The 24,923-nt window shown below is 38.5% G+C and overlaps 2 protein-coding genes across 5 annotated transcripts; both read right to left on the reverse strand.

Annotated features, from left to right (window-relative positions):
* Positions 1 to 152: 152 nt before the first annotated feature.
* Positions 153 to 10,731, reverse strand: LOC103716749 (transcription initiation factor IIA large subunit-like). 4 transcript variants are annotated; one of them, XR_015974314.2, is made up of 12 exons: positions 10,236 to 10,731; positions 9,883 to 10,053; positions 9,630 to 9,782; positions 9,337 to 9,391; positions 9,151 to 9,209; positions 8,668 to 8,793; positions 5,856 to 5,990; positions 5,715 to 5,763; positions 5,416 to 5,594; positions 5,234 to 5,317; positions 3,062 to 3,467; positions 153 to 478 (listed from the first exon to the last, which is right to left on the reverse strand). XR_015974314.2 is itself a non-coding variant. In XM_008804885.6 (11 exons), exons 1-11 carry the CDS (start codon positions 10,350 to 10,352, stop codon positions 455 to 457), a joined length of 1,152 nt encoding a protein of 383 aa, XP_008803107.1. In that variant the 5' UTR covers positions 10,353 to 10,731; the 3' UTR covers positions 153 to 454. The 4 variants fall into 4 exon arrangements, 2 of the variants coding, with proteins under 2 accessions (XP_008803107.1, XP_008803108.1); XR_015974315.2 differs by lacking the exon at positions 153 to 478 and having other exon boundaries at positions 3,155 to 3,264; positions 3,380 to 3,467; XM_008804885.6 differs by lacking the exon at positions 3,062 to 3,467.
* A 4,705-nt stretch (positions 10,732 to 15,436) lies between these two features.
* LOC103716750 (protein PSK SIMULATOR 1-like) lies at positions 15,437 to 17,677 on the reverse strand. Its single transcript, XM_008804889.6, has one exon. It carries the CDS (start codon positions 17,349 to 17,351, stop codon positions 15,891 to 15,893), a length of 1,461 nt encoding a protein of 486 aa, XP_008803111.2. The 5' UTR covers positions 17,352 to 17,677; the 3' UTR covers positions 15,437 to 15,890.
* Between the last annotated feature and the right edge of the window lie 7,246 nt (positions 17,678 to 24,923).

Below are 24,923 nucleotides of genomic sequence, written 5' to 3' on the forward strand. Positions count from 1 at the left end.
ACCCTGATCAACCCCTTCGATGGAGCCTCAGGCAGAACAATTTTTGTCCGGTGATGGCATTTCTGGAAGAGTAATTCACCATCGACTCTCCGAGGAAACCATATTATACATGAATGGGCAAAACAAAAGGACAACAACGCATTTACCTAGCATGACACGAATAAGTATAACAGGCTGAAAATAAATAATGGATACAGTTGTTCTCGTTGTTTTCAGAAAAACAAATTTACAACGTCCAATTAATTTTAGCATCTTTACAAAGAAAATCAACAACCCTATCAGTCCATTCAGTATGGGATTTTCTTTTTACATTGTCTCCAAGGTATCGTTTCCCATAACTGCTATGTCCCACATCTACCAAATAACATAGCGCCTGCAAGGATAATACTCAGCCCAAGCACATGTTGATCCGCCATCACTCCCACCTCTAGAAACAACTTCTTCATAAAAAAATTTAAAATTCAAATTCACCAGTAGCCTGAAATGAACAAATAAGTTCTCTCAGATATATCTAAAAAGTTGATATATCTTGTCAAAGATAGCAATCAAGCTTCACAAAATGGCAAAAAAATTATAATAATAAATTGCATGATAGGAAACCAGTTTCTACATGCAGATATGGAATGGAATAAAAGCAGCTCATGAGTAAACTGGGTATTGGAAAAAAAAAAAATTAAAAAAAAGTTAAGAAATAAAGGCTGTATCAAGCACTACCTAAAGCCATGAAATATTTGATATTGAGGATTTTGAGTTTGTATACCATGGATTTGACTGTAAAAACTGCAACAAGGATAGCCCAAAGATATGTTTGATTGTTCAGAAGGTAATAATGATAAAGAATTCTGAATTGGAAGTTTTTAAGTTCCCTAAACGTATTAGATTATTGAAACCAACAACTGTCATTGAATATGAACACAGTTTCCTATTCATCACAAGAATCCATGATTTCAGAGTTCAGACTTCAGCTGTGAAATTCTCCTTTTAACTTGTACAACATGTTTTGAGTTTGTACAAGCGACAATACTTCCTAAGACAACATGACATTATGACACTTCATCTGCCTAGCCACTGCAGCACCAGCTTCCTGCATCTGTGCGTGGCACTTCTAGGGAATGCCATGTCCAATATAACATGTTTCACCTGGACACAAGATGTGAGATATGACAGATCATGATATGCTTATTCAGTCCATGTTTCATGCTTCCGCTCTCACTTGATGTTTAAGGTTGTAACCCGAGTTCTTTTATCACATCAGATGGCAAAACCAAAACAAAATCAATCCTGCCATTCATAGCTTGACAAGGAAAAGAAAGCCCAAAAACGGCATCGCAGTTTCTTAGCCTGATGAAGGAAAGAGAGCCAAGAAGACCCTGACAGGACGGGTGAGGAAGGAAGGAAACAAAACAAAAAAAGAACCCCAAAAAACAAAGGACGAGGGAGCTAGGGTTTTGGCATACCAACTACGAAGCATCAGTCCTCTTGCTCACCATCTTTGAAGCAGCTACAATCTCCAAATAATCCAAGGGATACTGGTTTCCTTTTGGACTGTGCGCGCACGCGTGCATGCGTGCGTATGGCGCACGTGCAGCCCTCTCCACACATAATCAAAAGCAGCACTTATCCCAACTTATATTATTTTGCTTCATTTTGGTTTACAATGTCCACTACCAGTTTCCTCAAAAAACTTCGTACTGAGTTGGCATCAGCTGCAATCAACATGCTAATCCAATCATAATAGCAACAAACCACCTTGTACTCATAATGGTTACTATCTCAGGTATTTGGCCATTGCCATGCTACTAGTTCACTATGATTAATTGTTTTCAGGCATTTCATTCTTTTCCCCACAATCCCACATGTTTAAAAATTATTATCCTTAATATTTTGCAGCCTACTTTTCTGTCATTATTAATTGTAATATCTCCGTAATTTTATTACGAAACACCTAAATGCCAAAAGAATCTTCATTCAAAAAGTTTTATGATATTATTCATGAGTGATAGATCCTATCATATATGGAATACATCATGCATGACAAGCGCATCGAGCAATTGACCGTATCTTCTACATATTCAAAACCAAATCTAACTACATTTGTTGAATACAATGAGGTTTCTCAAACTGTCTGGAGATTGCTCCATTTTCAAAAACCTCAATCTTTTCAGTACTTCCCCTTGAGATGCTGTGTGGACATCCAAAACAACCAACTTGCAAATAAGTAAATAGAAGGAATTCTGTCCAGTGGAAACAATGGCAATTTATTCAGTGATATGAATATCGGACGTTATGATGCCATCTTGGTTTTACTTGGGTAAATTAACAACCAAGCTCTGCATGCTTTTGTCTGTTCGTGAAAAGAAGAAGGGATTAGCTGCAAACTAGGAGACAGGTTAGGGATTAGCCATAAATGATAATGTCATTATCATATGACTTTATTAGTAGATGCCATGGTCCAGTGCTCCGCATCAGCTAATGAGAATGACAGTAGTTTGCATTTTGACTTTTCAAGTAATGGGATAAGTGATAGACATGGTACTCTGTAGGAAGTGTCTAATATCAAGGCAACTAGCTTAATCTAAATCATAACATGTACAAGGTAGGAAATATACCATAGGGCATAGGGAACCATAAATAATTATTTTTGGCCAAGTTTAACAGATAATGTAGTACTCAAAGTAAAGCTTGTTATTAAGGTTTTCATGGCGTACTCATAATGTGGCTTGGAATGTGAACAAAGTAAATAACATTCGTGTGACAGTCAAAAATATCAAGCAATCCATAAAATGTCAGTATTGAGTAGGATTTTCTGATAAATCTCCATCAGCCATCATAAGGCATATCTTTTGCTCCAAATAAAAGTTTGCAGGCCAAGTCCCCAAGAGGTCAGTATCATTTAGTCTCCAACACATATTTACAGTGGGTTAAGCAAATGTCTTGACATGATTGAGCAACTTAAATGCCCAAAGAATTCATAAAGGGATTGAAATCTAATTAAGAAGTTATTCAAGAATTTTTTTTAGAAAACTAGTAGCATATATATCATCCTCATTTACGAAGATACCTTATGCATAGACAATGACTGCAGTGAATGATTTGTCTTGTCTGCTAAAGTTTCCTTGTAGGTCGTTAAGTGATATGTTTAGTTTGAAGGCTCTGATCTCCCTTTGTTTGTCAAGTTCTGAAAGTACGCACGGTTATGGTCTCTTCTTCATAATAATATGGTTGCTTGTCCCCAACTTGCACTTCTGTTTTGCGGCGGTTAAGCTGCCTCATAGATTTGCAGCCAATCCAGTTTTTAACAATCGAAGAAAACATATAAAACTTGATTGACATTTCGCTCAAGAGGAAATTCAAGCATCATAACCTTCTATAGCCCTACCTCGACAACTATGTTTTGACCAGACCATGAAAAATTCTTTTTGCCAGTTCATGCACACGCAAGTTGTTTCTCACATTCATAGACCATCCTGAAGGAAGCCATTAGAAAATCATTTTTTAAAAAAATTTGGAATGATCTCCAAGAAGTTCCAGAATGCTCATAGTATCCTCCAGACATGCTGAGATCTGAACTGAAATATGTACAAGATATGACTGATTTATTCATATATTGTGCTTGTACATCTTAAATTTCATATATGACGGTATCTCATGGCTCATTGATAATCTAAATCTCTCTAAGATGGGGACCATTTTGAGATACAAATGCACATGAAAGTGTATTTATACACTATCTAATAAATGAAAGCAGTGCAGAAGAAGACCCTTTTATCACAAGTTTCTCTTCAAAAAAAATTGTGAGAAAATTAAACTACTAAAAAAAACAAAGAAAAGTGTTAGCAAGAATATTAAAGAAAGGGTATTTTTAAGTATGGGAACATTGGCAAAGGAAGAAAAATAAAATGCTCAAATATGGTTGATTGCAGTAGGTTAGCAATGAAAAAGGCCGACAGACATCCCAACAACTGCCATGGATACAGTTGTGAGCTATCCATCCATAGAAAAGCTATCCAACCATAGAAAAAGTGATGTTGCTATTACAATCAGAACAGCAAGTCTGCCACAAACAACCACCATTATAGAGTTATGTAAGAAAGGAGCAAAGGAAGGGCGAACATGAAGCAAATAGCACTTCATATTCCTCAGTTGGCATCAAAGACTGTCAGAAGGCAGGAACTTTGGAGACAGAGGAGTTAGGTATGTGCAGGACATTTTTTCTGGGTTTTCTTCATCAGTCTAAAAAACCAGAAGACCATTTTTTGAGACACCAAGGTACACATAAAGTAAGAGGGGTCCTGCTAGTCTGAGACATGGAACCGGTGTGTCCTAGGTACGTCTCACCATTCTCACATGTCATGTCATGTTCACATGGAAGCACAGTAAAAACCCCAAAAATGTGATCTCCTCGTGACACAATCGGTGTGAAACAACCACAACAAGAAAACAATAATTATGAAACAGGTGACACAATTCATAAAGGTTTTCTACATGTCTCTGTTCACACTAACCAGTATGCTCTCTTGGTACCTTAATGAAATAAGAGTTATCATATCATCTTTCATCTTGAGCGCAAGAGTACCAAATGTTATTTAATAGCATGATACTGCTAGAGATCTCGATCTTCCATAGATCTACATTGGCCCAAACTAGCTGGGTAAAGATCTGTTGTTTGTATGTTGCATTATCCTTTACGCAAGTGTATGAGTTTCAGACTTCACGCAGATGCTATGTCAGATATCAGATAGTTGCAGCAATGCTAGAAATCCAGGCATCAAAGTTTCAAGCATAGATCAATGAAACAAGATGTTAACACAGAGCATCTTAAATTTAACAAAAAAGATCAGCCTTGCAATAGCATATGACGCATGAAATTTAATTCAGCTGCAGAATTGTGGCTCAACCAATAATTAACTAATAGAATCACCAGCCTATGAAATTCCAGATGCTAATAATTATTGCTGCCCACAATAATATATCTCAGTAAAAGACATCTAACATTTAAGGAATTCACTAAAAAATAAATGAATTTATTGCCTCTCCAAAAGGGATAAGAAAACATCTGCAAGCAATCTTGAGAATTTTACCAACCGAAAATTTAAAGAAAACACATGGACAGACTGCCACGAATATATTTTACAGGATTGGATGCCCAGAAAAGCTACAATAATCTTCTTAAGAGATTACAGCTGATGGGGAAAAAAAATTGTGTCAAATGTTGTATTTTGAAAGTACACACCTTATTAAAAAGAATATCCCTGCCGTTGAGATGCATTATGCCATCCTTGAGAATGCACTTCCACCTGCTTTTTGTCCGTGTTACCTACTCAAATGAAAAAATTAAAAATTAAAGGGAATCAGTAAGATAGCAAATACCTTGTCTTAACATGTCACTCCTATGACAAAAGGCATAGCAGTTACCTTGTCAAACTGAGCTAGAACTAAATGTTGTGTGTTTAGCTCTTCCTCACCATTCTCAAGGTCATCTAAATCTTCATCGTCGTCATCATCCTCATTAAGAGGAGGCTCATCATCCTCAGCTGCTTCATTTTTAGCTGGTTTTGGTGTGCCAACGGCAGGGGTAGCAGCTCGTAGTTCAACTGAAAAAATGAGATTTAAAAAAACATAAAGGACAGCTTGTAATTATATTCTCAAAAGCATATCCCGGTATCAAAACATTTCAAACTTAAATGTAATTCAGTATTTTACAAGAAATTTACCATGTTCTGCCGGAGTATTGTAGTCTTCATTTCCCTGGAAATGAAACAGCTTCAAAAAGAAAACCGAAAATAATGTCACTAAAAGGAAAACAATAAAAAAAGAATAATAAATTTAAAATTATTCTAACATTCAGTAGATACATCATCATATTCATCATTGACCCCATCCTGCTGAGGAAGCACTGGAGCTGCTTCTGTTTCCTTCTTAGATAGAATCTTAACTGCAGTTTCTCGATCACGTCCAGTCATTGATTTTTGAACTTCTTTTGGCTGATACTAAAGAATGAAAGAAGATGATGAGAGGCGCACATGATAGCAGCTAATGTGTTGCAGCTAACAGTAGAAAAAAGTACTTCCATTTCCTTAAAAAAACAAAAGAAAAGAAGCATTGGACTTCCAACTGCAACTACGAAAGTACCCAAATTTTAGACCTAGCATACTGTGTTGCATGTGATAGCGGACAATGCCCTCTGGGTCTCTAAACACAATCGATGATGGGGGTTTGCAAATATTCATCAGTTCACATTTTCTACTAGATAGGCCTGTTTTGAATCTTAAATATTTTAAATTTGGTATTGGTGCAACAACCTTGCTAAAATTATGCAATGAACCCTCTCAGAATGTTAAACCAAAGTTACATTGTGCTGAACTGTTTGATAGATGGACAGACATTAGATGTTGCACTTTTGAAAGTTGATATTGGCATGAAATTCTTGCTCATGGAACAGAATGAACTTCAAACTCAAACTGTTCACTTGACTTTTTTAATCAATAACCTCACACGTCTGATTATAATCAGGGAAGCAAAAAAAAGGATTATGAGTCAAAGATTACTAATATATACAACTTTACCTGAAGCATGAGAAAGGGAATAACACCAGTATATGACAACAGAGTTCTTTCTTAGGCCCAGAGCCAGTATTATGCTTTTATTGCAATACCAATATTTTACAAAAATTGGTCAAACGGAAAGAATAGAAGTATTAAAGATGCATCACACATCCTCCTGTCAGAATCTTTTATTAAGAACATAATTATAATGCACATGGCAGACTGTAACATGCTACAGTCTGGAATATCGAAATCAAATTTAAAACCCTGTTTTTGTAAACTCTTGGTGATTCAAAACAATAGAAAACAAATAAATTTGAACTCCTAGATCGTTAACTTTGAAGGCTGTACCAATTTAATAACACGCTACTGTCAACTGAGACATGAGTGGAGAAAATGGAGAGATAGTTTATCTTATAACAAAAAATGCTAAATCTGTTATGGAAAAAATAGAGCAACAAGAGTGAGAAGCACAAAAGGAGAATTTTGTGAAGCCATGGAAGAGAAGAAACCACATGAAAAGACAATCATGTGAAAAAAAGTGCATAGAGGTCCAAAGTTTGAAAAATCAATGAAGGAAATAGAGTTGGTCTTCAATGTCAAATATCTTAAAGGGACATCCAATGAAGGACAAGGGATGCTCATGACTGATCCATTTTATGATGAAATTGTTCTTGATGACCCCAAGATATTTATCAAGAGCCAAGGAAATAAAGAAGCTTATAAGGCATCTTCTCCAGTTGGGTCCACTTTAGCCATGAAGATCCCCACTTTTGAAGATTAACATGATGCCCGCTTGTCATAGCCAACACAAAACCTTGTTTCTCTCAGGATAGGTATGCAGAACAAGTGCAATGAAATAAGTTGACAATTTTACCATAAATTATATGGAGTCGCATCATTGTGCTTACCAAACAGAACATCAGTGGATGTTATGAGAAATGATACAAAAAAGGCTTGGACGTACATTAGATGGCATGCTTTATAGAAATAGTTAGCAAGAAGGACTCACGAAGGCAACACTGCAAACATGTCTCAATGCTTGATAACTATAATAATGCTTTACAAAAATTTAAGCATATCATATGCAACTTAGTAAGAGGCAAGCCTTGGCGCAATATAAGGTTGCTCCGTTGAGACCTGAGTGTTACAGGTTCGAAACATGGTAACAACCTCTCTACATGCAAGATAAGGTTGTACACTTCTGATGCTCCCTAGACCCTACAATAAGGGGAGCCTCATGCATTGGGCTAACCTTTTTTAGCATATGCAACTTGATGGACAATAAAAAAGACAAACACTGTGCTGCTGCTATGCAAAATAGCACCATCCATTAAGAATGTCTTTTACCCATGACACAACAATACATTTCTAATAAGCACATCCTTGACACATCTGAAATGAACATTTTTGTTACAGAGTTGCAAGCCTAACCCCATTGATTATGCGACTATGTCATCATTGTAGAAAAACATAGCTAGGCTTAACATTGGTAAAAGCAAATACAATAACGACAAAACTTTACATAAGTCTCCACACACAAGGTTGTTGGGTTTCAATATATTTCTTTTTTCCATTTAATTTAACATTAGATCAGTCTAGTTGGCCCACAAAGGACATGCTGAAAAGAGGCGCTTCATAAATTTAAGTTGTTTGACATCCACATGAAAATTATGAAGCATCTATATTGATACATCCAAAATGTAGGAATAGATGTTATAACTTTTTATCGATTATGAATATGATGACACTAATCTCATGCACCTGAATATGCAATACTTCAAAAAAAAAAAAAAGTAGAAAAGTCACTAGAGGGATTCAAGAAAGTAGTGCGCAAAATTACTATAGACCAAATTGATAGGTCAAAGCATGTTCATTGTGGTTATAGTTGGAAATGATCATTATCCATTTCACATGCATTTCCAGCCAACCATCAATAATCAGTGTTTTGAGACATCAACAAAGCACAGGGCACTTTCCACCCTCACAAACATAATCAGTTGACAGGCTGAAAAGTCCTTAATAACTCTGGTGGCATCAACAATAAATTAATCTCTACTGCAATAAAAGTGGGAGGACAAACAAGAAAGCAGGAAATGATTTTGTAAGTTTTGCAATTCACCTCTGGAAGAAGAAATTCTATCATCACATCTCCACTTCCATCTTGTTGTGGCATATAACCTCCAGAAGTTAACTGGGAAGCATAATCGTCCCTTTTGCGTTTTCCAGAGGAGATCGTAAAGAAGTCCTGAAAATCCAAAGTGAACTTCTTAGCTCCAGACTCAACTTTTCACCACTTCACACCCTTTCATGTGGATTGATAGTATACTTCACAAGACAAAAGATTGTATACCAACATATCATAGAAAAGAAAAAAAACTGTAATTCACAAATGAGCAATCATATGGAGTATCCTGGAAATGCATTGAAATGTTTCCTCAAGCAATACACAATGCAAATTGAAACTAGATAGCAGTCCATTACGTATGCGCAGTTTGTACACACAATTCCCTATGATGAACAAGCCTTTTCAAATATCTATAAATATGTGTTCGTGTGTGTGAACAATAAATTAGCAATCCAAATGTCAAAATAAACAGTATACCTGGGTCATGGGTTGATCAGAAGCTCCTCTATCCACCTCATCACGCCCTTCCTCATAAGCTTCAGGAATCAGGACACAACACCACATAAAGCACATCAATCTTTTACTATCGCCTTGTTCATGTAATATTACTTGGTTGACAAAACTACCACCAGAATGCTCGAGAAAGTAGTACCAAGTACTTACCTACATTAACATCAACACCCAAAGGTCTTTGACTCGTCCAAGGGGAGGGTGGTTGCTGCAAAATTTATGAGCAAAGGTCAGGAGGATGTTATTGCATCAATACCATCTACGATGCAAACCTTTTGAAATACTAATAAACTTGTAATCTTTGGAACAGTCACATATGTTCACGACATCAAGCATGCCCAAGTAACGCTACCATGTACCACATTAACTAGGTTAAATAAATAATGACAGTTTATCTTGCTGAACAAATTATATAAATTAGATAGTTCATTCATGTATTAGCATACCATGTATGGGCTAGGCCTTCCAGCTTTTAAATCAACACCATTTCTGATATCAGTTATCGGAGATGGAGCATAATCAGAGGGGCCTGTAGGAATGTTATACATCGACTGATCTGTTCCTGGCAACGGAGTTTGAATGGGGGTTTGCAGAGGAGTCTGCAACCAAAGCCCAAAGAAAATGGAAAATGAAAAAACAAAAAAAAATCTATAAAACAAGAGGTCGATGACGCTACAAAACAAGAGTCCGAGAACTCACCGGTGGAAAGAGCATCTCAGCCGTTGGGGTCTCGTACTCCTCTGCAGGTCCTTCATACGGTACATTCAGATCATGGACGGGGGTGATCGGTCCGGAAGGCTTCTGGGCAGGTGGCGGCCTCTCTATCGCCCCGCTGATGGCTCCGCACTGCATCATCTTCATCTCCCAGAGCTGGATTTATTTTCCCAAGAATCCGTTTGTAAGTCAAAACACTTAAACCAAATCAAAGAAACAAAATCCAAGCACCAGAAGAAAAGGGAACAAAACCACAGAAATAGGGCGGATTAAAAATCTAAATTTTCGGTTGGGGGGGGAGAGATTTTGGTAGCGGAGAGGGGAGAAGAAGAAATCACCGTTTGGAGCTCCGTCAAGACGTTCTCTCCAACGCCGAAATTGATAAACTCATCACGGACCTTGCTGATGACATCATCCACCACATGGATGTAGACACTGGAGACGTTGCGCGCCATCTCCGGCGATCAAGAACAGAACAGACGGAAAGGAAAGGCGAAGGAGAACCAGCGGGCGAGATTGGAGAGTGAGAGAGGCGCGAATCGGAGCCCAACTGAGGGTAAGAGCATGGAGGATCAGGGGCTTTGGGGGGATCTAGGGTATCGAGCTCGGCGATCAGCGGGTTGGTGGGCGGGGGATGGGGTGGTGTGGGGCGAGGAGAGAGGGGAGGGAGGAGGGGTTGCGGACGAGAAAGCTGGTATTAAGAGAAGAATATAAATAGGTTTGCATCCGTGAGGACCGTGGGGCCACGTGTCTAGATCTACCGGCGCTAGTGCGAGGCTCGGGAGGAGGCGGCGTCCGAGACCAGCGAGCCCATCCCCGGACTGTGCGACCGCCTTTTTGCAGGAAGACCAGGGGGTCATATATATTTTTTAAAAAGAAATATATATCTTTCTAAATATATAAAATTATATAAATATTTTGATAAAATTATTATTTATATCTATATTTTTATAAAATATTTATTTTGTATGTATACTATTTTTTCTTTCATATGTACAACGTACTTTCAGATCCTAGAGTAAAAAATAAATAATTTAAAATTAAAAATAATTGAAATATTTTTAGGGGTAAATATTCTCATAATGAGAATATTCATGTAATTTCGTATATTTAGAAGAGTGCATACTCAAGAAAATATATTAAAAAATGATAAAAGTTTTGCCAAGTCTTTCATAACGATAAGTAAAAAAAAGACTAAGTAATATTATCAAATTTATTTATTTAAGATCTTAACTTAGTTAAGTTGGAATATCGGTTGACTATTTTGATAATTATAGTCTTCTATTTAATTTTATTGTAATTAATATTATTGAGTCTATGACATATATATATATATACTTTATATTTCTTTTGTAATATTCAACCATAGTAAATTTAAATTAATTGTAGATGTTTGGATTAGTGAAATGGTTTGTGGTGATTTATAAGTAGTGAGTTGTTCATTTGTTGAGGTGAGAATTTCATAAAGATATTATGATTTTTTTCATAAAAATTGACATCAACATGAGATCATAGGGCATGATAATATTGATTTTCTTTGTCGCCATCTTCAATTAAGAGTAACTAAATTATTTTTATTGGAATTGACTTCTGCCATTGGAGCATATGCCCCAAAATTGTGATTGAATTATATTCAATTTGGGGCACATGCTCGAACGATAGAAGTCAAATCCACTGAAGATAATTCAGTTATTATTAATTGAAGACAATGACAAAAAAAGATCGATATTATCATGTCGCATAATCCAATATTAATATTATAAATTATGATGCTTTTATGAAATTTTAAACTCAATATTTATAATTTACTAAAAAATATTTTACTCATTTAAAGTATTTATAATTAATTTTAATTCATTATGTTTTTATTTAAAAAATAATAATGAAAAGTATACAGATGTTATAAACTTAATAATTATAATTATATCAAAATTAAATAGAAAATAGCATTACCAAAATGACCGTCTAATATTTTCTACTTAACTGAGTTAAGATCTTAAACAAAGAAAATTGATAATATGACTTGGCCTTTGTATTGACTTGTCGATCTAACCGAATCAGGAAAGACTCGGCAAGTCTAAGCTGAATTTTGATCATTGTCTGATAGATTTTTTTAGTGTATACCATTCTAAATATATAAAATTCTGCGAATAACATATTTATGTGTATACCCTTATGATTTATTTTTTTTTTTTGCATATCTACCGTAAAGGTACTTCAGTTATTTTAATTTTAAACCATTTATTTTTAATGGTGTTTGATGGTATGGATATATATGAAAAAAAAAGAAAAGAAAAACAAGAATATATATGTGAAATAAGTGTTTTATGAGGATATACATGTAAATAATAATTTTGATGAGAATATTTATATAATTTTACATATTTAGAAAGATATATATTAAAAGAAAACTCTAGCTCGAGGCCAAAGGCAGATCAGAAATATTTGACACACTGTTGATTGCCAAAAGAACCTAATCCATCAGTTTCGGAACCTACCGGAGAATGAAATGGGCCTACGGCAAGTTATATTACCTTGCTAATTTACCTTGGGTGGGTAATATTAACCCATTACTTATAGTTGTTTCAACAAGCACCTGTTATTTTTTTTTTTAAAAAAAAATCCTGGGCAATTTCTGAATTGTGTGAGTTGATTATTCTATATAAAATGCCTGCACATGATTCCTATATCAATTCCCCCGTGCTCATGGGTTTGGGAAGTTGCTACATGCGGAAAGCGGATGGCAGATTACTTCACCTGTTCGTGTGCTCATTTCCAAATTATGATGCATTTTCAAAGTGCAGATACAATTAGCTACAACTACAATAGTTAAAGACAAAGTATGAATATAAGAATGGCGTTGTAATTGGAGTAAAATAAGGGAAAAAATCATAAAGTCCTTGATAGATTGTTGCGATCTTATAAAAAAAGTCGAGATTATTAAAGAAAATAACTATAGGAGAAATTCAAATATACTTATCTTCTTGGAATCCTTTAATCATCCGAATTTGAAGGAAAAAAAAGGGGATCTCGACATGTGGAGGCTATAGGTTCGGCTTCCCTCTCCTCTTGGCCAGGTAAAGAAGGTGACACAAAATTGTATTTTTTCTAATTTTAGGATTATAATATGCCATTCGATTTAAAGAAAAAGTGCAGAGAGAGCGAGAGAGAGTCCAGTCAGCAAGGAAAAGTCCGGTTACAAAACCTTCTCCCGTTTAATATAGAGATATGGGTGTTCTTTTTCTCTTTTGATTCCTTTCTCTTTTTTTTTTTGGCTTTCATTTCCATTGATTATTCAAACTTCTCCTCAAGACATCAATGAGCAATTAAGTATATAAAAAAAAAATCAATAATTTCATAACCCGTGTAGACTTGTACACTCGCTTTTGTCTTTCATATGATTGAGATAGATTACTGCCAGATTTATCTTCAATGACAATAATAAGATGGTTGACCAGTTAACTTGGAATCATCTCAGATTCTCATCATCAAGCGAGCCAAAATGTCTTGAAACACAAGTATATCCTTTCAACCTATGAACTTGTAAATCCATCACCATATATGCCTCTTACCTTGACAAACAATTGCATAGTAGCTCATGGGTCATGGCTGATTGTATTATATGGCAAAAGTAACTTTTACTAGAGTAATCATGCATGTGAATAGCTAATTTACAAGAGTATGTGGATGTCAAGAAAAGACAACTAATAAATTGTACATATTAGTACATAATTCCCTGCAACATAACCTTGGTTGCATACAAAGGGAACGCATTTAAGAAAGCAAAAACATAGCATGTTCCATCAAGGCACGTTTTACCAAGTCATCCAAGGTCCCGTAGCTTTTTTTTTTTCTTCTTCTTCTTTTTTGATAGAAATTTCCATGGCATCTTTAAAGGTATTTTTTTTTTTGCTTGGGCACCTGCATACTGCATTATGTTTTTTTTTTCTTTTTTTTCTTCCTTTTTTTTCTTTTTTTTTTGAACCCAAAGTTAGAGCCGCTATATATACAGTTGTGTTTTCGACATTCACTTCTAGATACCAAAGACTATGATTTACTAGTTGCTGATCAAATTTATGAAATTATTCTACTTTTCAAGAAAATGTCATCACATATCATACGTTAGAAGTTTTTGGAGTTTTTTATGAGTACATGTTAAATATCTAACTCCATGGGATACATAATAAACATGTGACATCTGCTTAACATTCACCATTCATGACTCATGAGCAAACATATGCTAGGAAAAAAAGACGATGAGCAATTCAAAAATACCCTTGTCCACGACAAAATCTTCAATAATAATGCAAGCTTCTATTAGCACTATCCTTGATATATGGCAACCAATAAAAAGCTTATTAACATGCTATATTCCATTTGCGAGGATTAGATCATCTTTCAAAAAGCACAATTCGGATCGAAAATGCTCCATGAGCTGCAACTTAGGTAATGTGGCAACTTAGATCTTTGAACATGCATGCAAGTTTTGATTGATGCTTTTGTTTGGCACCGATAATGATTTATACTTGTTGGCTATGAGAAAGTTGCAATATATATATATATTTTTATAATTATTGTTAGTTTCTGAAAAAAAGTTCTAGTGATCGATAGGGTTGTTAGTATGCCAAATTAAATAGACCAATCAGAAAGTCTATTTTAACAATATTTCTTAATAAAAAGACTTGAACTTTCTAATAGTATGAGAATATTATGAAGAATAAAGCCAATAAGAAAAGCAGTAACTCGAAGGTAGAGAACAATCAAAAGATTGATTACATGGAGAAAAATAAGAGTATAGATATAAATTTTCTAAGGTAGAGTTGTCACCATGCTAGAGAATATGACATACAAAGAGTTCATGGATGCTTCTATGGGGCTCATTGTAGTTGCATATAGTAGTTGGTTGTTAAAGATGTGTTGGAGATTTGTTTAATCATTACTAGGTCCCCCTTTTTAAACCCGATAATTGCATATAATGATCTTCATAAAATCGAATAATGGCATGCATTTCTCATGTGTTTTGACTCTAATGACATGAGCACAGCCCACTTTAAGTGTTTCAAATTGATGCATGTTTGCATGGTCAGGTTAGCATCTACGCTCATCGAGATAAACTCTGAGATTTAATTAGCTTTATTGTTAAATTAAAGCTATTATCTGCAGTGTGGCTCGATCGACCTATTAATGAATTGTTTCTACTAACGTGCACGACCTTGACTATTTGTTATTATGTTAGTCTCCCAATCCATCCAATATGCCTAATGAACTTGTTGATAATTTATATCTTTAACATCATGCTGCTTAGAATACAATCATACCAGCACCAACATATCGAATCCCATCAGAACTTAACTATAGATGTAATATCTCTCTTCAGTTGACATGTTTGAATCATTGGTGTATGAACCTATAGAATTGGATCGGTAGGTAAGAAAGTAAGAATCAAGTCAAACCTTACTATTACTCAATTGAGCTCCTTTACCATCTATTTCCGTGTTTTAAGCGTCATCGTTCGAGACATGAACACTGATCTTGTGGAATCGAGTGGGAACAGAAGAAAAGCTGGATCTAAATTATTCATGACGCGGATACGATGCGCCTTTTTTTTTTTTTTGGTACAATACGACACACTTGTTTGACCGAGACGTTTGTGGCAGGGCAGCGCCGCACAAATTCATGAAGATAATTTTGACCGGTCCACTACGTTGTCACGCGAGACACCTGATCGACAACACATTTACGAAAAAATAAGTATATTTTCTAGCATCTTCCGTCTCTAGAGCCTCTGGGACTATGAAACTCTTGGAAACGGCCAACCCAGCAAGGGGAATGGGTAAACACATTCCATGCCTTAAACATGAATCCAGGAATGTTTTTTATCATAAAAAAAAAGAATCCAAAAATGTTTTTTACCAATTCCTAGGGGCTTAACAAATTCCTAAATCTCCATAACTAACTGTTCTTCATCTTCTTCTGAACTTGATCAGTTGATCTTAATCATGTTCATCAAAACCTGGCCTCGAAGAGTCGAACCGCCGCTCCTCATACCAGCAAACGCAGCTCAACCCGACCAGCACCTCGACGATCGCCGCCTCCGCCTTCTCCTTGTCGGAGAAATGCAGCGTCTGCAGCAGCAGCGCCCTCGGCCTCGTGTCAAAGCGCAGCTGCCGGTCCATGTTCCGCTCCTCCTGCCACCTCACAGTATCGTGCGCCACCGGCCCCAGCCACCCGAGAATTCGCCCCACCGCCTCCTTCCAACCCTTCGCCAGCCACTCGTCCACCACCCCGCCGTCCTTCCTCCAGCACTCCCTCAGCTTCGCCCTCACCGCCACCCGCAACCCCACCGGCAGCAGCCCATACAGCTCCTCCCTCAGCGCCGCCTCCTCCCCGGCCTTCTCGCGGTCCACCCGCCCATCGCCGGCTGCCCTCGTCAGATGTAGCCTCTCCGCCAGTACGATCACATTCGCATAACGTTGCGCCAGGCCCGATCCTCCGACCGTGCCCGGAGGCGCTTCCAATTGCTCGCTCCAGTTGGTACATGACCTTGCCATCGCTTCCCTTGTTCTTAAGATCGGAGCCGAGTTTCTGATGTTCGATTCCCTTGGTATCGGTCTTTCCATCGGACCGGACGAGTACTTGCTGGTGAATATCGGATAGGTTCGGGGTCTGAGACCGGTCCGGTTAGTAGGGAGCCCCGGCACGAACTGGCCGAAGACGGCGCAGATCCTGGTGAAGACGGAGACGGCGGCTTTGGCCATGCGGTCCACCACCTTCTCCTGACTCTGGCTCCAGAGAGACTCCTCCTTGAGCCGCCGGACTCTCTGACGCTGCGACTTGATCTCGAGCCGGAGCGGATCGGAGGCGATAGGTTTCTGCATCGGTATCGGCCCGCTGTACCGCCTCCACTGCTGCTCCTTCTTCCGCTCCGACGCCTCCAATTCGGACAGCAGCTCCATCTCCGCGTACAATCTCGCCGTCGACGCGACATAGCGAGCCATCTTTCTGACCCGTTTCTCGACCGCCTTCGGAGTGGACCCCAGCCCAAGCCGGTCTGGATCGGCGATGATTTCGCCGGCCTTGAGGTCGGCGTAGATGTTGGCGAAGCCTCTCGGGAGGGCCCCGCGGCACCGGACGCCGAGGCGGGAGATGGCGACGGCGGCGCGGTCGAGGTCGTCCATCGATTCGGCGCAGGCGAGGCGGAAGAGGAGGAACTGGTCGGTGGAGTTGAGGTAGGCCACCCCCTGGGACCGCATGGTGTTGGACCGGAGGTGGAGGACCTCCGGCTCGCATAGGGCGCGGTGGAGGGAGACGAGGCGGGCCATGGTGGCCGCGGCCTCAAAGGCGAGAATCCCGACAACGCCCGGGGCGTCGTCCGGCCGGAGGCCGCGGTCATAGCCGGCCCCGGTGCCGACTAGCGCCCGCAGATCGGCGAACCACGCCTTGGCGATGACCATTGGAACGGACGCCAGTGATCCACGGCTTTCTTTTCCGTTGTTTTGTTCTTCTTTGGCGAGATAAGGGGTTGGTTGTTATGGAATTATTGGTGTGGATTTAGCGGGGACTTAAAGGAGGCGGGAGACCGGGTATTATTTGAGGGAAGGGACGAGATGGGGGGGGGGGGGGGGGGGGGGGCACCATTTCCGAGAGGTTTCTCGGCGACGCGGTTGCAACCATTTGATGGAAGTCGTCGTGACGGATAAGGGGTGGAAACCGTGGAATAGCGGGCGTTTACCGCCGCGCAGGATGACACCAAGCAAACATTTGATTGGCGCCTAGCTTGAGCGGCAGGCAACAACAACCAAAAATACAATATATATATAGCTAGGCTAGCTGGGGGAAGCGTCCAACTCTGTAAGTCCATCTGATGAACTCTTGTTAGTGTTTTAGATTTTTGTTGATGCGTGTATTGGTGGATCTCGACCGAACGTCAACCAACGTTCCTATTTGGTCCACGATTTAGGCCGCGTGATGAGCTCGTGGTGGGAGCTTGGGCTCGGTTGCACTTGCACCTCTATCGTGCTATCGTACCAGATTCTGTCATTGTAAAGTAGGGGCCCAGGGGGTGGCACCGGGAAGTAGTGAGGTTATGACTTCCCAAATTCTAACAGTGGAAAACGGGAAAACAATTAGTAAGCTTATCAGCTAGCGAAACATGCGTGTTTTGTAATATTTTGATATCTGGGTTTCCAAAGGTTGCACTCCCTTTTCCTCTTGTTCCTTCTTTGCATCCACACCTTGTGGTCAACGCAACCAATTAACAAATGCAGAGGGCTGTAGAAAGTGGGCGGTCCGTGGCTCGCCAGTGTCAAAAGCTCGGAGATCATTGTGCTTACAATGAAGCTGCTGTCTCTGGCGTGTCCACCCCGCCGTGGTCTGAACGTGTTGTTTTCTCTTTTAACTTGAGAGGTTTGCCATTGACGAAGGATTCTGTGATCTTGATGGTAGGGGCCAGCCGGTTCCGGTCGTCTCCAAGTGTGTTATTTTTCTCAGTCAGATGTGGTCCGTAAGCATGGATTTGTAGTCTTTGTTTTGAATAAAGGGGAGGCGAAGAAAAACGGCACCCATGATTTATTGGAAGGATATGGAAACGTCGAGTTAATCCCCTGTGATACAGATTACGCGGCGGGGACCAGGGCAACCATGCAAGAGACTATCAGTTACGAAGACGAAGTCGTATACATCATCATTGACACAGCAAGAGGAAGAAAAACACCATGCGTAGCAGCGCTCAAAGCTCAGAATGTCCAACAGACCGTGCCGTACGTGCCGGATCCAGCGAGATTGGCGTCGGACATCCGGCGGTCTTCTATGAATATGCTTGACTTTCAACCAAACTTCTCCGAATTGAGCCAGTATGCTGTGATTGCAAATGGAGGACCAGTCGTTGAAGGCGTGCGGGAGGGCGGCAGCAGAGGAAACAGCCAAGCATTACGCTCTCTCTTGCAGGCCCAAATAACGGCAGCAAGAAGCGTGAGAATTATAGGATGGGTCGGTTTCAAGATGTTTCTTTGTGTCCAAGTGACCAAGTCAGGCAGAGGTCGTCAAAGGAAACTTGAGAGTATAAAACCCGCGGACCGAGGTAGTTCTTTCCAATTTTTTCCTCCAGCTAAGCCACAGAAAATATTTGATTTTTTCCCAGTCCCAGATCTATTGTTGAAGAACTCTGCAACCAAAACCGTTCCATTTGCGGCTTTTCGAGTAGAGGGCTGGGAAAATGGATTGCAAGGGTGCATCGCAAATCCAGCTATCCTTCCAAGACAAGGTTTGTCGGCCATTGCCGATCTTAAATCATGCTTGCTTCCAATGATGGATGAAAGCACTTTGTTTTTTTCGGAGTCCTGATCCCTTTGAGAGCATCCTCCAACTCCATTGTGCACGGAGGGAGAGATTGAGCTGAGTAATGTCCTTGACCCCAAGGCTACCTTCCTCCTCCTGCATGCATACTGATCCCCAGTTAACCTCGCATGAAATACCACTCGTTGATGATGATGGACTTATAGTCAGAGAGATTTAATCTGTTTGAAATTCTCATTGCAACTCATCTTTCACCAGCTATTATTGAGCTAATTTGCCTCGTAATCTATGGATTATCACTGCCGCCCTGTTTAGAGCCATAGGTTTCGGAAGCGTAAATACTTGCATTAAAGATGTTGTGGATTTGCTTTGCTCTAGCAATTCACAAGGCAGCTAATGACAGAATCAACTAAAGGTAAGGTATATCAACCGACCGTGAGTGGACCTGAGATATCACTCATCTTATTTGCAGATGATCGCTTGTTGATCACTAACGCAACAAAAAAGGATCATTTAGCACTTAAAAGAATATTTAGAAGAATACCGCATGGTTTCTTGGCAGATGATCACTTTGGAGAAATCTTTTATAAATTTTAGTCCTTTTACTCCTCTTTCTATCCAGTTGGAGATCAGCAGCTGCCTGCCTGGGCATTGCTATAAAAGGAGGTGCGGTCTTATCCATATACTCTTGTATCAGGCGAATCTGCAAAACAAGCCGATTTCACATCCAATGGATGGCTGGAAGGGTTATGCACCATTGTGTGCACTTAGAAAACTTAGTGGGTATGGCTGGAAGGTGATTGATTCTATGACCATCATCCAATGGATCGACAATCCTAGTCACTCAAGATCTCAGTAAATTGCTATTCTTAAGGATTTCGGGGGAATTCGGAAGGTTCTTCCAGCATTCATGGCAGCACATCTTTTCAGGGAAGGAAAACGATTTGCTAGCTGATTGGTTAGCCAAGGCTAGTAAAGCACAGTATTTGGAGGCCTCTTATCTTCCTCACCAAATTAGCCTAGATTGTTGCTGTTCAAGCCTTTGGATGTAGCCTCGATGCTAGCCTTTATTATGTAACAAACAATAGAAAAGGAAACTTATGCGCCAGTACGTATCAAACATACTTTGCAATTCTATAAATAGTACTATGCAACTTAGTTTTTTTTTCCCTTATGATCATAATTGTTATATTAGAGATGAACTATGAACTTTTACATCATCTCCTTGTAAAAGGAGTTAATGATTTTAAATGAATCGGAAGTCATCTAAATAGAAGATCCAAAACATTGAACAGGATGTGCACAACAAAAAATGCTTATAAACTAGAATTCATAAGTCTTGGTAGTTTCTACTTGCGCTTCAAGTTGGTACAAAAATAAATAGTATTAACTGCACTAATATGGTAAACTATATGACGGGATATATAAATTGAAAATCAATTTATGGATTGTTATTTTATACATATTAAATTACATGCGAATTTAAATTCATTATATTTGAAAAGATGATTAGCTTATAGTAAAATATAGTATCATACTATTTAATCACCCATCTCGACACATATTTGATAAATAGCTTAGGGACCACCAAAAACATAAATTTTGGTTTTTAAGTATATCGTATAGCGTAGATTATATTCAACAGTTTGGATTGATTCTGAATCATTCTCCTTGACTTGAAAATGTAAAGTGTGCAGTCATATAACTCATTACATGATAGCTACAGGTCTCTGCTTTCTGTTAGCTAAAACTTAACAATGTTAACCCTAGTAGCAGCACATTATACATGGTCCTTTTAGCTTTGAGTATCCATTGGATCTAGCAATCTATGATATGTTAGTCATAAATAATAACATGCTAAGATTTAGAATCACAAATAATACCGTATTCAAGTTTAAGAGATATACCTGCGGAAAACATATTGAATACGTTCCTCAATCACCTGGAATAATAGCGGCTGGATCTTCCCTTCCTTGCTCCTCACAAAAGATAGCCGTCAATGGGGCAAGCTATCAACCATATGGAGAGGAGAGGGGGACCTAGCCTATATATAGGAAACATAGAGGAGCCTTCCCATTAAAGGCTCCAAAACCCTAATTGGGTTTCCTGGCCTACATACCAAAAGTACCACAATAAATAGGACTCAATCCTATACATCCAAGGTGCACCAAAGCCCATAAAACAAAATGATCACACATCATATTGGGCTTAATCATAGTACCATTCTGAGCCATACGTCTAACCCATTTTATAAAACAAAAATACGCAATCAGTGTAAGCCCATAGTTTGAAATTATTCTAACATTCTCCCACTTGGGCGAACACGGATTGTCATATTAATTTAAAAACTTTGTTTTGAAAACGACTCTCGGGTTAGACTACAAAAGTGGCCACACATATAGCTCAAATGATAATCACCTTGGATACATGATCCGGTCCAACAAGAACATCAACATTGAGCATGGAAGTCGATACACCATTTAATCGATGTAAGACCACTCCACAGCTACAAATGCTAACATCCTTATCGACATGGATCCCCATCCTCCAACCAATGTGGTAGTATGTAGTATGAAATTAGCACCAAAATGTGATCAAAGGTGTGCTAATTCATATTGGTCCTCATAAATGCTTCAAAAGAAGCCACATGTCTCAAAAGAGACTCACATCATGTCTTTATGCATTATATCTCGAGATCAAAATGATATCATAATAAAAGACATATGTGCAATGCATGCTCAAACATAATTATAATTTCTGTGCACAAAATACAGAATTATAAATAGGAAGATAAATATTTTTTTTTTTTTTTTTATAATTGGAAGAGGCTGTACCCGAAGCATATGGGTTGCCTACATACCCTTGTAAAAAGGATCAAGCCAAAATATAGTTCTCTTACATAAATAACTCCCACTAACCAAAAACATCAAAGGTTTCCACAATGCCCATATTAGCAATATGTGTCTTAAAGACTTTCGTTGCGAGTCCCTTAGTTAATGGATCTGCAATCATTGCTTTTGTATTTATATGCTCTATTTTTGTCTGCCCTTCTTTAACTTTATCTTTGACCACCAAGTACTTGATGTCTATATGCTTAGAGCCACCAGAACTCTTGTTATTCTTTGAAAAGAATACCGCTACACTATTATCACAATAGATGGTAATTGGTCTCGAGATGGAATCAACAACTTTTCGTCCTGAAATAAAATTTCTCAACCAAATGGCTTGGACTGTAGCTCCATAACATGCCACAAATTCAGCCTGCATGTTAGAAGAAGCCACTAGAGTTTGCTTAATACCTTTCCCAAAAATAGCACCACCAGTCATTATAAAAATATAACCTGAAGTTGACTTCAGATTATCTTGACATCCTACAAAATCAAAATCTGAGTAGTCTACCACCTCAAGATGATCTGTACGCTGAAAGGTAAGCATATAACCTTCAGTCGTTTTCAATAATCTCAAAACTTTCTTAGTTGCTTTCTAATGCTCTTGTCCTGGATTCGATTAAAATCTACAAAAGACACTCACTGCATAGGCTATGTCTGCTCTAGTGCAAACTTGAGCATACATCAGGCTCCCTACAGCTCTTGCATAGAGTATGTTCTTCAAAGATTCTCTTTCAAGTTTATTTCTTGGACACTGGGCTTTGCTGAACTTATCCCCTTTTACTATAGGTACATCACCAGGTGCACAGTTTTGCATATTGAACCTCTCTAGGATGCGTCGTATGTATATCTTTTGCGAAAGTCCCAACAAGCCATGATCTCTATCACGATGTATCTCAATTTATAGTACAAAAGAAGCTTCCCCAAGATCTTTCTTTTCAAAATTAGCAATGATATTTTCCTTGTCTCATGAAGTAACCCTAAGTCACTACTAGCAAGTAAAATATCATCCACATACAAAACGAGAAAAATGAATTTTCTCCCACTGATCTTGAGATAAATGCATTGGTCCACTGTATTTTCAATAAAACCAAGAGAAGTCACAACTTCATCAAATTTCAAATATCATTGTCGGAATGTTTGCTTGAGCCCATATATAGATTTGTTCAACTTACACACCAAATTTTCCTTTTAAGTCTAACTTGAATTTGTAAACCTATTTGCAACCTATGGTGTTAACATGTGGTAGAAGCCCAACAAGTTTCCAAACTCTATTTTTCTTCATAGAAAATATTTCATCTTCTATGGCATTCAGCTATTTATTTGAGTCAGGTCTTGTTAATGCTTCTTTAAAAGGGACGGAATTAATGTTACGCCCAATATTAAAATCACTCGCTAGTAAATAGAAAATATAGTCATTAGGCAGGGCAGACATTCTTTCTTTTTTTTGTGGTCTCCTAACCTGTGGTTCAAAAAACTAACTCAACCACTGTTTGAGGAGGAACGTGAGGCTCTTCTTGATGCTTACGTTCTTCATGAACTGTGGCAATCAGCTGAAAAATAACTCTTTCTTGTACAACGAAAATTGAAACCACAACTTGACTCGGTTCTGTAAAAGTTTTCTTTAATACAGAACTCCCACTAGTACCAAGTACAAGAAAGAAATTTCTCCATAATGAACTCAATAATTTTGGTGCCATGATTAGGACTATAGAACTTATAGCCCTTTGATCTATAAATTCTGGTGTAGATTTGGGGTCTAATTTCTTTTCAGTAGGATTATAAATCTTAACCTCAACTGGGCAGCCCCAAAATCTAAAATGGGCTAAATTGGGTTCACGTCATGTCTACAATTCAAAAGAAGTTTTCTCAACATCTTTACTAGGAACATTTTTCAGAATGTATACGATAGATTTCAATGCTTCACCCCATAAGAATTCTGACAAATTTGTTTTACTAATCATACTGCTAACCTTATCCTTCAGAGTCCGATCATGCCTTTCAGAAACACCATTTTGCTCAGGTGTTCCTGGCATTGTGTATTGAGGGACTATCCCACTTTGCTGTAAAAATCTTGCAAAATCACCCATGTTCTGACCAGACTCGTCATACTTACCATAGTATTCACCACCACGGTCAGATCTCACAACTTTGATACTTTTCCCACATTGTTTTTCAACTTCCATTTTAAATATCTTGAATTTCTCAAGAGCGAGAGATTTATCATTACTCAAGTAAACATAACTATAATGCGGGAAATCATCAATGAAGGTTATGAAATATTTGTTCCCACATATAGTAGAAAGTAACGGTCCACTAATATCGATGTGAATAAGATCCAAAAGAACCATCGCTCCTAGTGGATCTCTTCCTTATAGTTTTAGTCAGCTTTTTCCTAATACAATCTACGTAAGTGTAAATATCTGAAAAATTCAGAGAGGGCAGAATGTCAGCTTTCATCAATCTTTCCATTCGCTCCTTTGAAATGTGGCATAAATGCTTATGCCACAACACAGAAAATGGATGTTTATTGATGGCTTAAAATATGTCAGTTGCATCAAAACCAACAGAGGCTCGATGACCAAATCTTTTGTTCCAAGCAATTGGGGAAATTGCATTTTGCCTTTAATAGTAGGTATAGTACATGCCTTATTGCAGGTGACTATATCATGAAATTGGACCATAAAACGACCATGCTAGCAGGTTCATATTGAATGTCATGGTTGCCAAAGGAGATAGGGCATGCCAATAAACTGTAGTAGGACTTGTGGAGTCTACCACATATTTAGGACATATCAATTAGCTGTAGTAGTCCTCATGGAGTCTGCCATGATTTCAGGACAT

This window comes from Phoenix dactylifera, chromosome 17 (genome assembly GCF_051530095.1).
Source record: "Phoenix dactylifera cultivar Ajwa chromosome 17, Ajwa_hap1_PhDact_Kaust_v1.1, whole genome shotgun sequence".
Lineage (NCBI taxonomy): Eukaryota > Viridiplantae > Streptophyta > Magnoliopsida > Arecales > Arecaceae > Phoenix > Phoenix dactylifera.

What these genes read in the sequence shown, in the direction of transcription:
- LOC103716749 (XM_008804885.6), bottom strand. Translation starts at nt 10,352, where the DNA reads ATGGCGCGCAACGTCTCCAGTGTCTACATCCATGTGGTGGATGATGTC. An exon ending in TCTTGACGGAGCTCCAAACG is followed by an intron (nt 10,054 to 10,235) that starts GTGATTTCTTCT and finishes AAATAAATCCAG; the next exon opens with CTCTGGGAGATGAAGATGAT. An exon ending in TTCTAGCTCAGTTTGACAAG is followed by an intron (nt 5,318 to 5,415) that starts GTAACTGCTATG and finishes TCATTTGAGTAG; the next exon opens with GTAACACGGACAAAAAGCAG.
- LOC103716750 (XM_008804889.6), bottom strand. Translation starts at nt 17,351, where the DNA reads ATGGTCATCGCCAAGGCGTGGTTCGCCGATCTGCGGGCGCTAGTCGGC.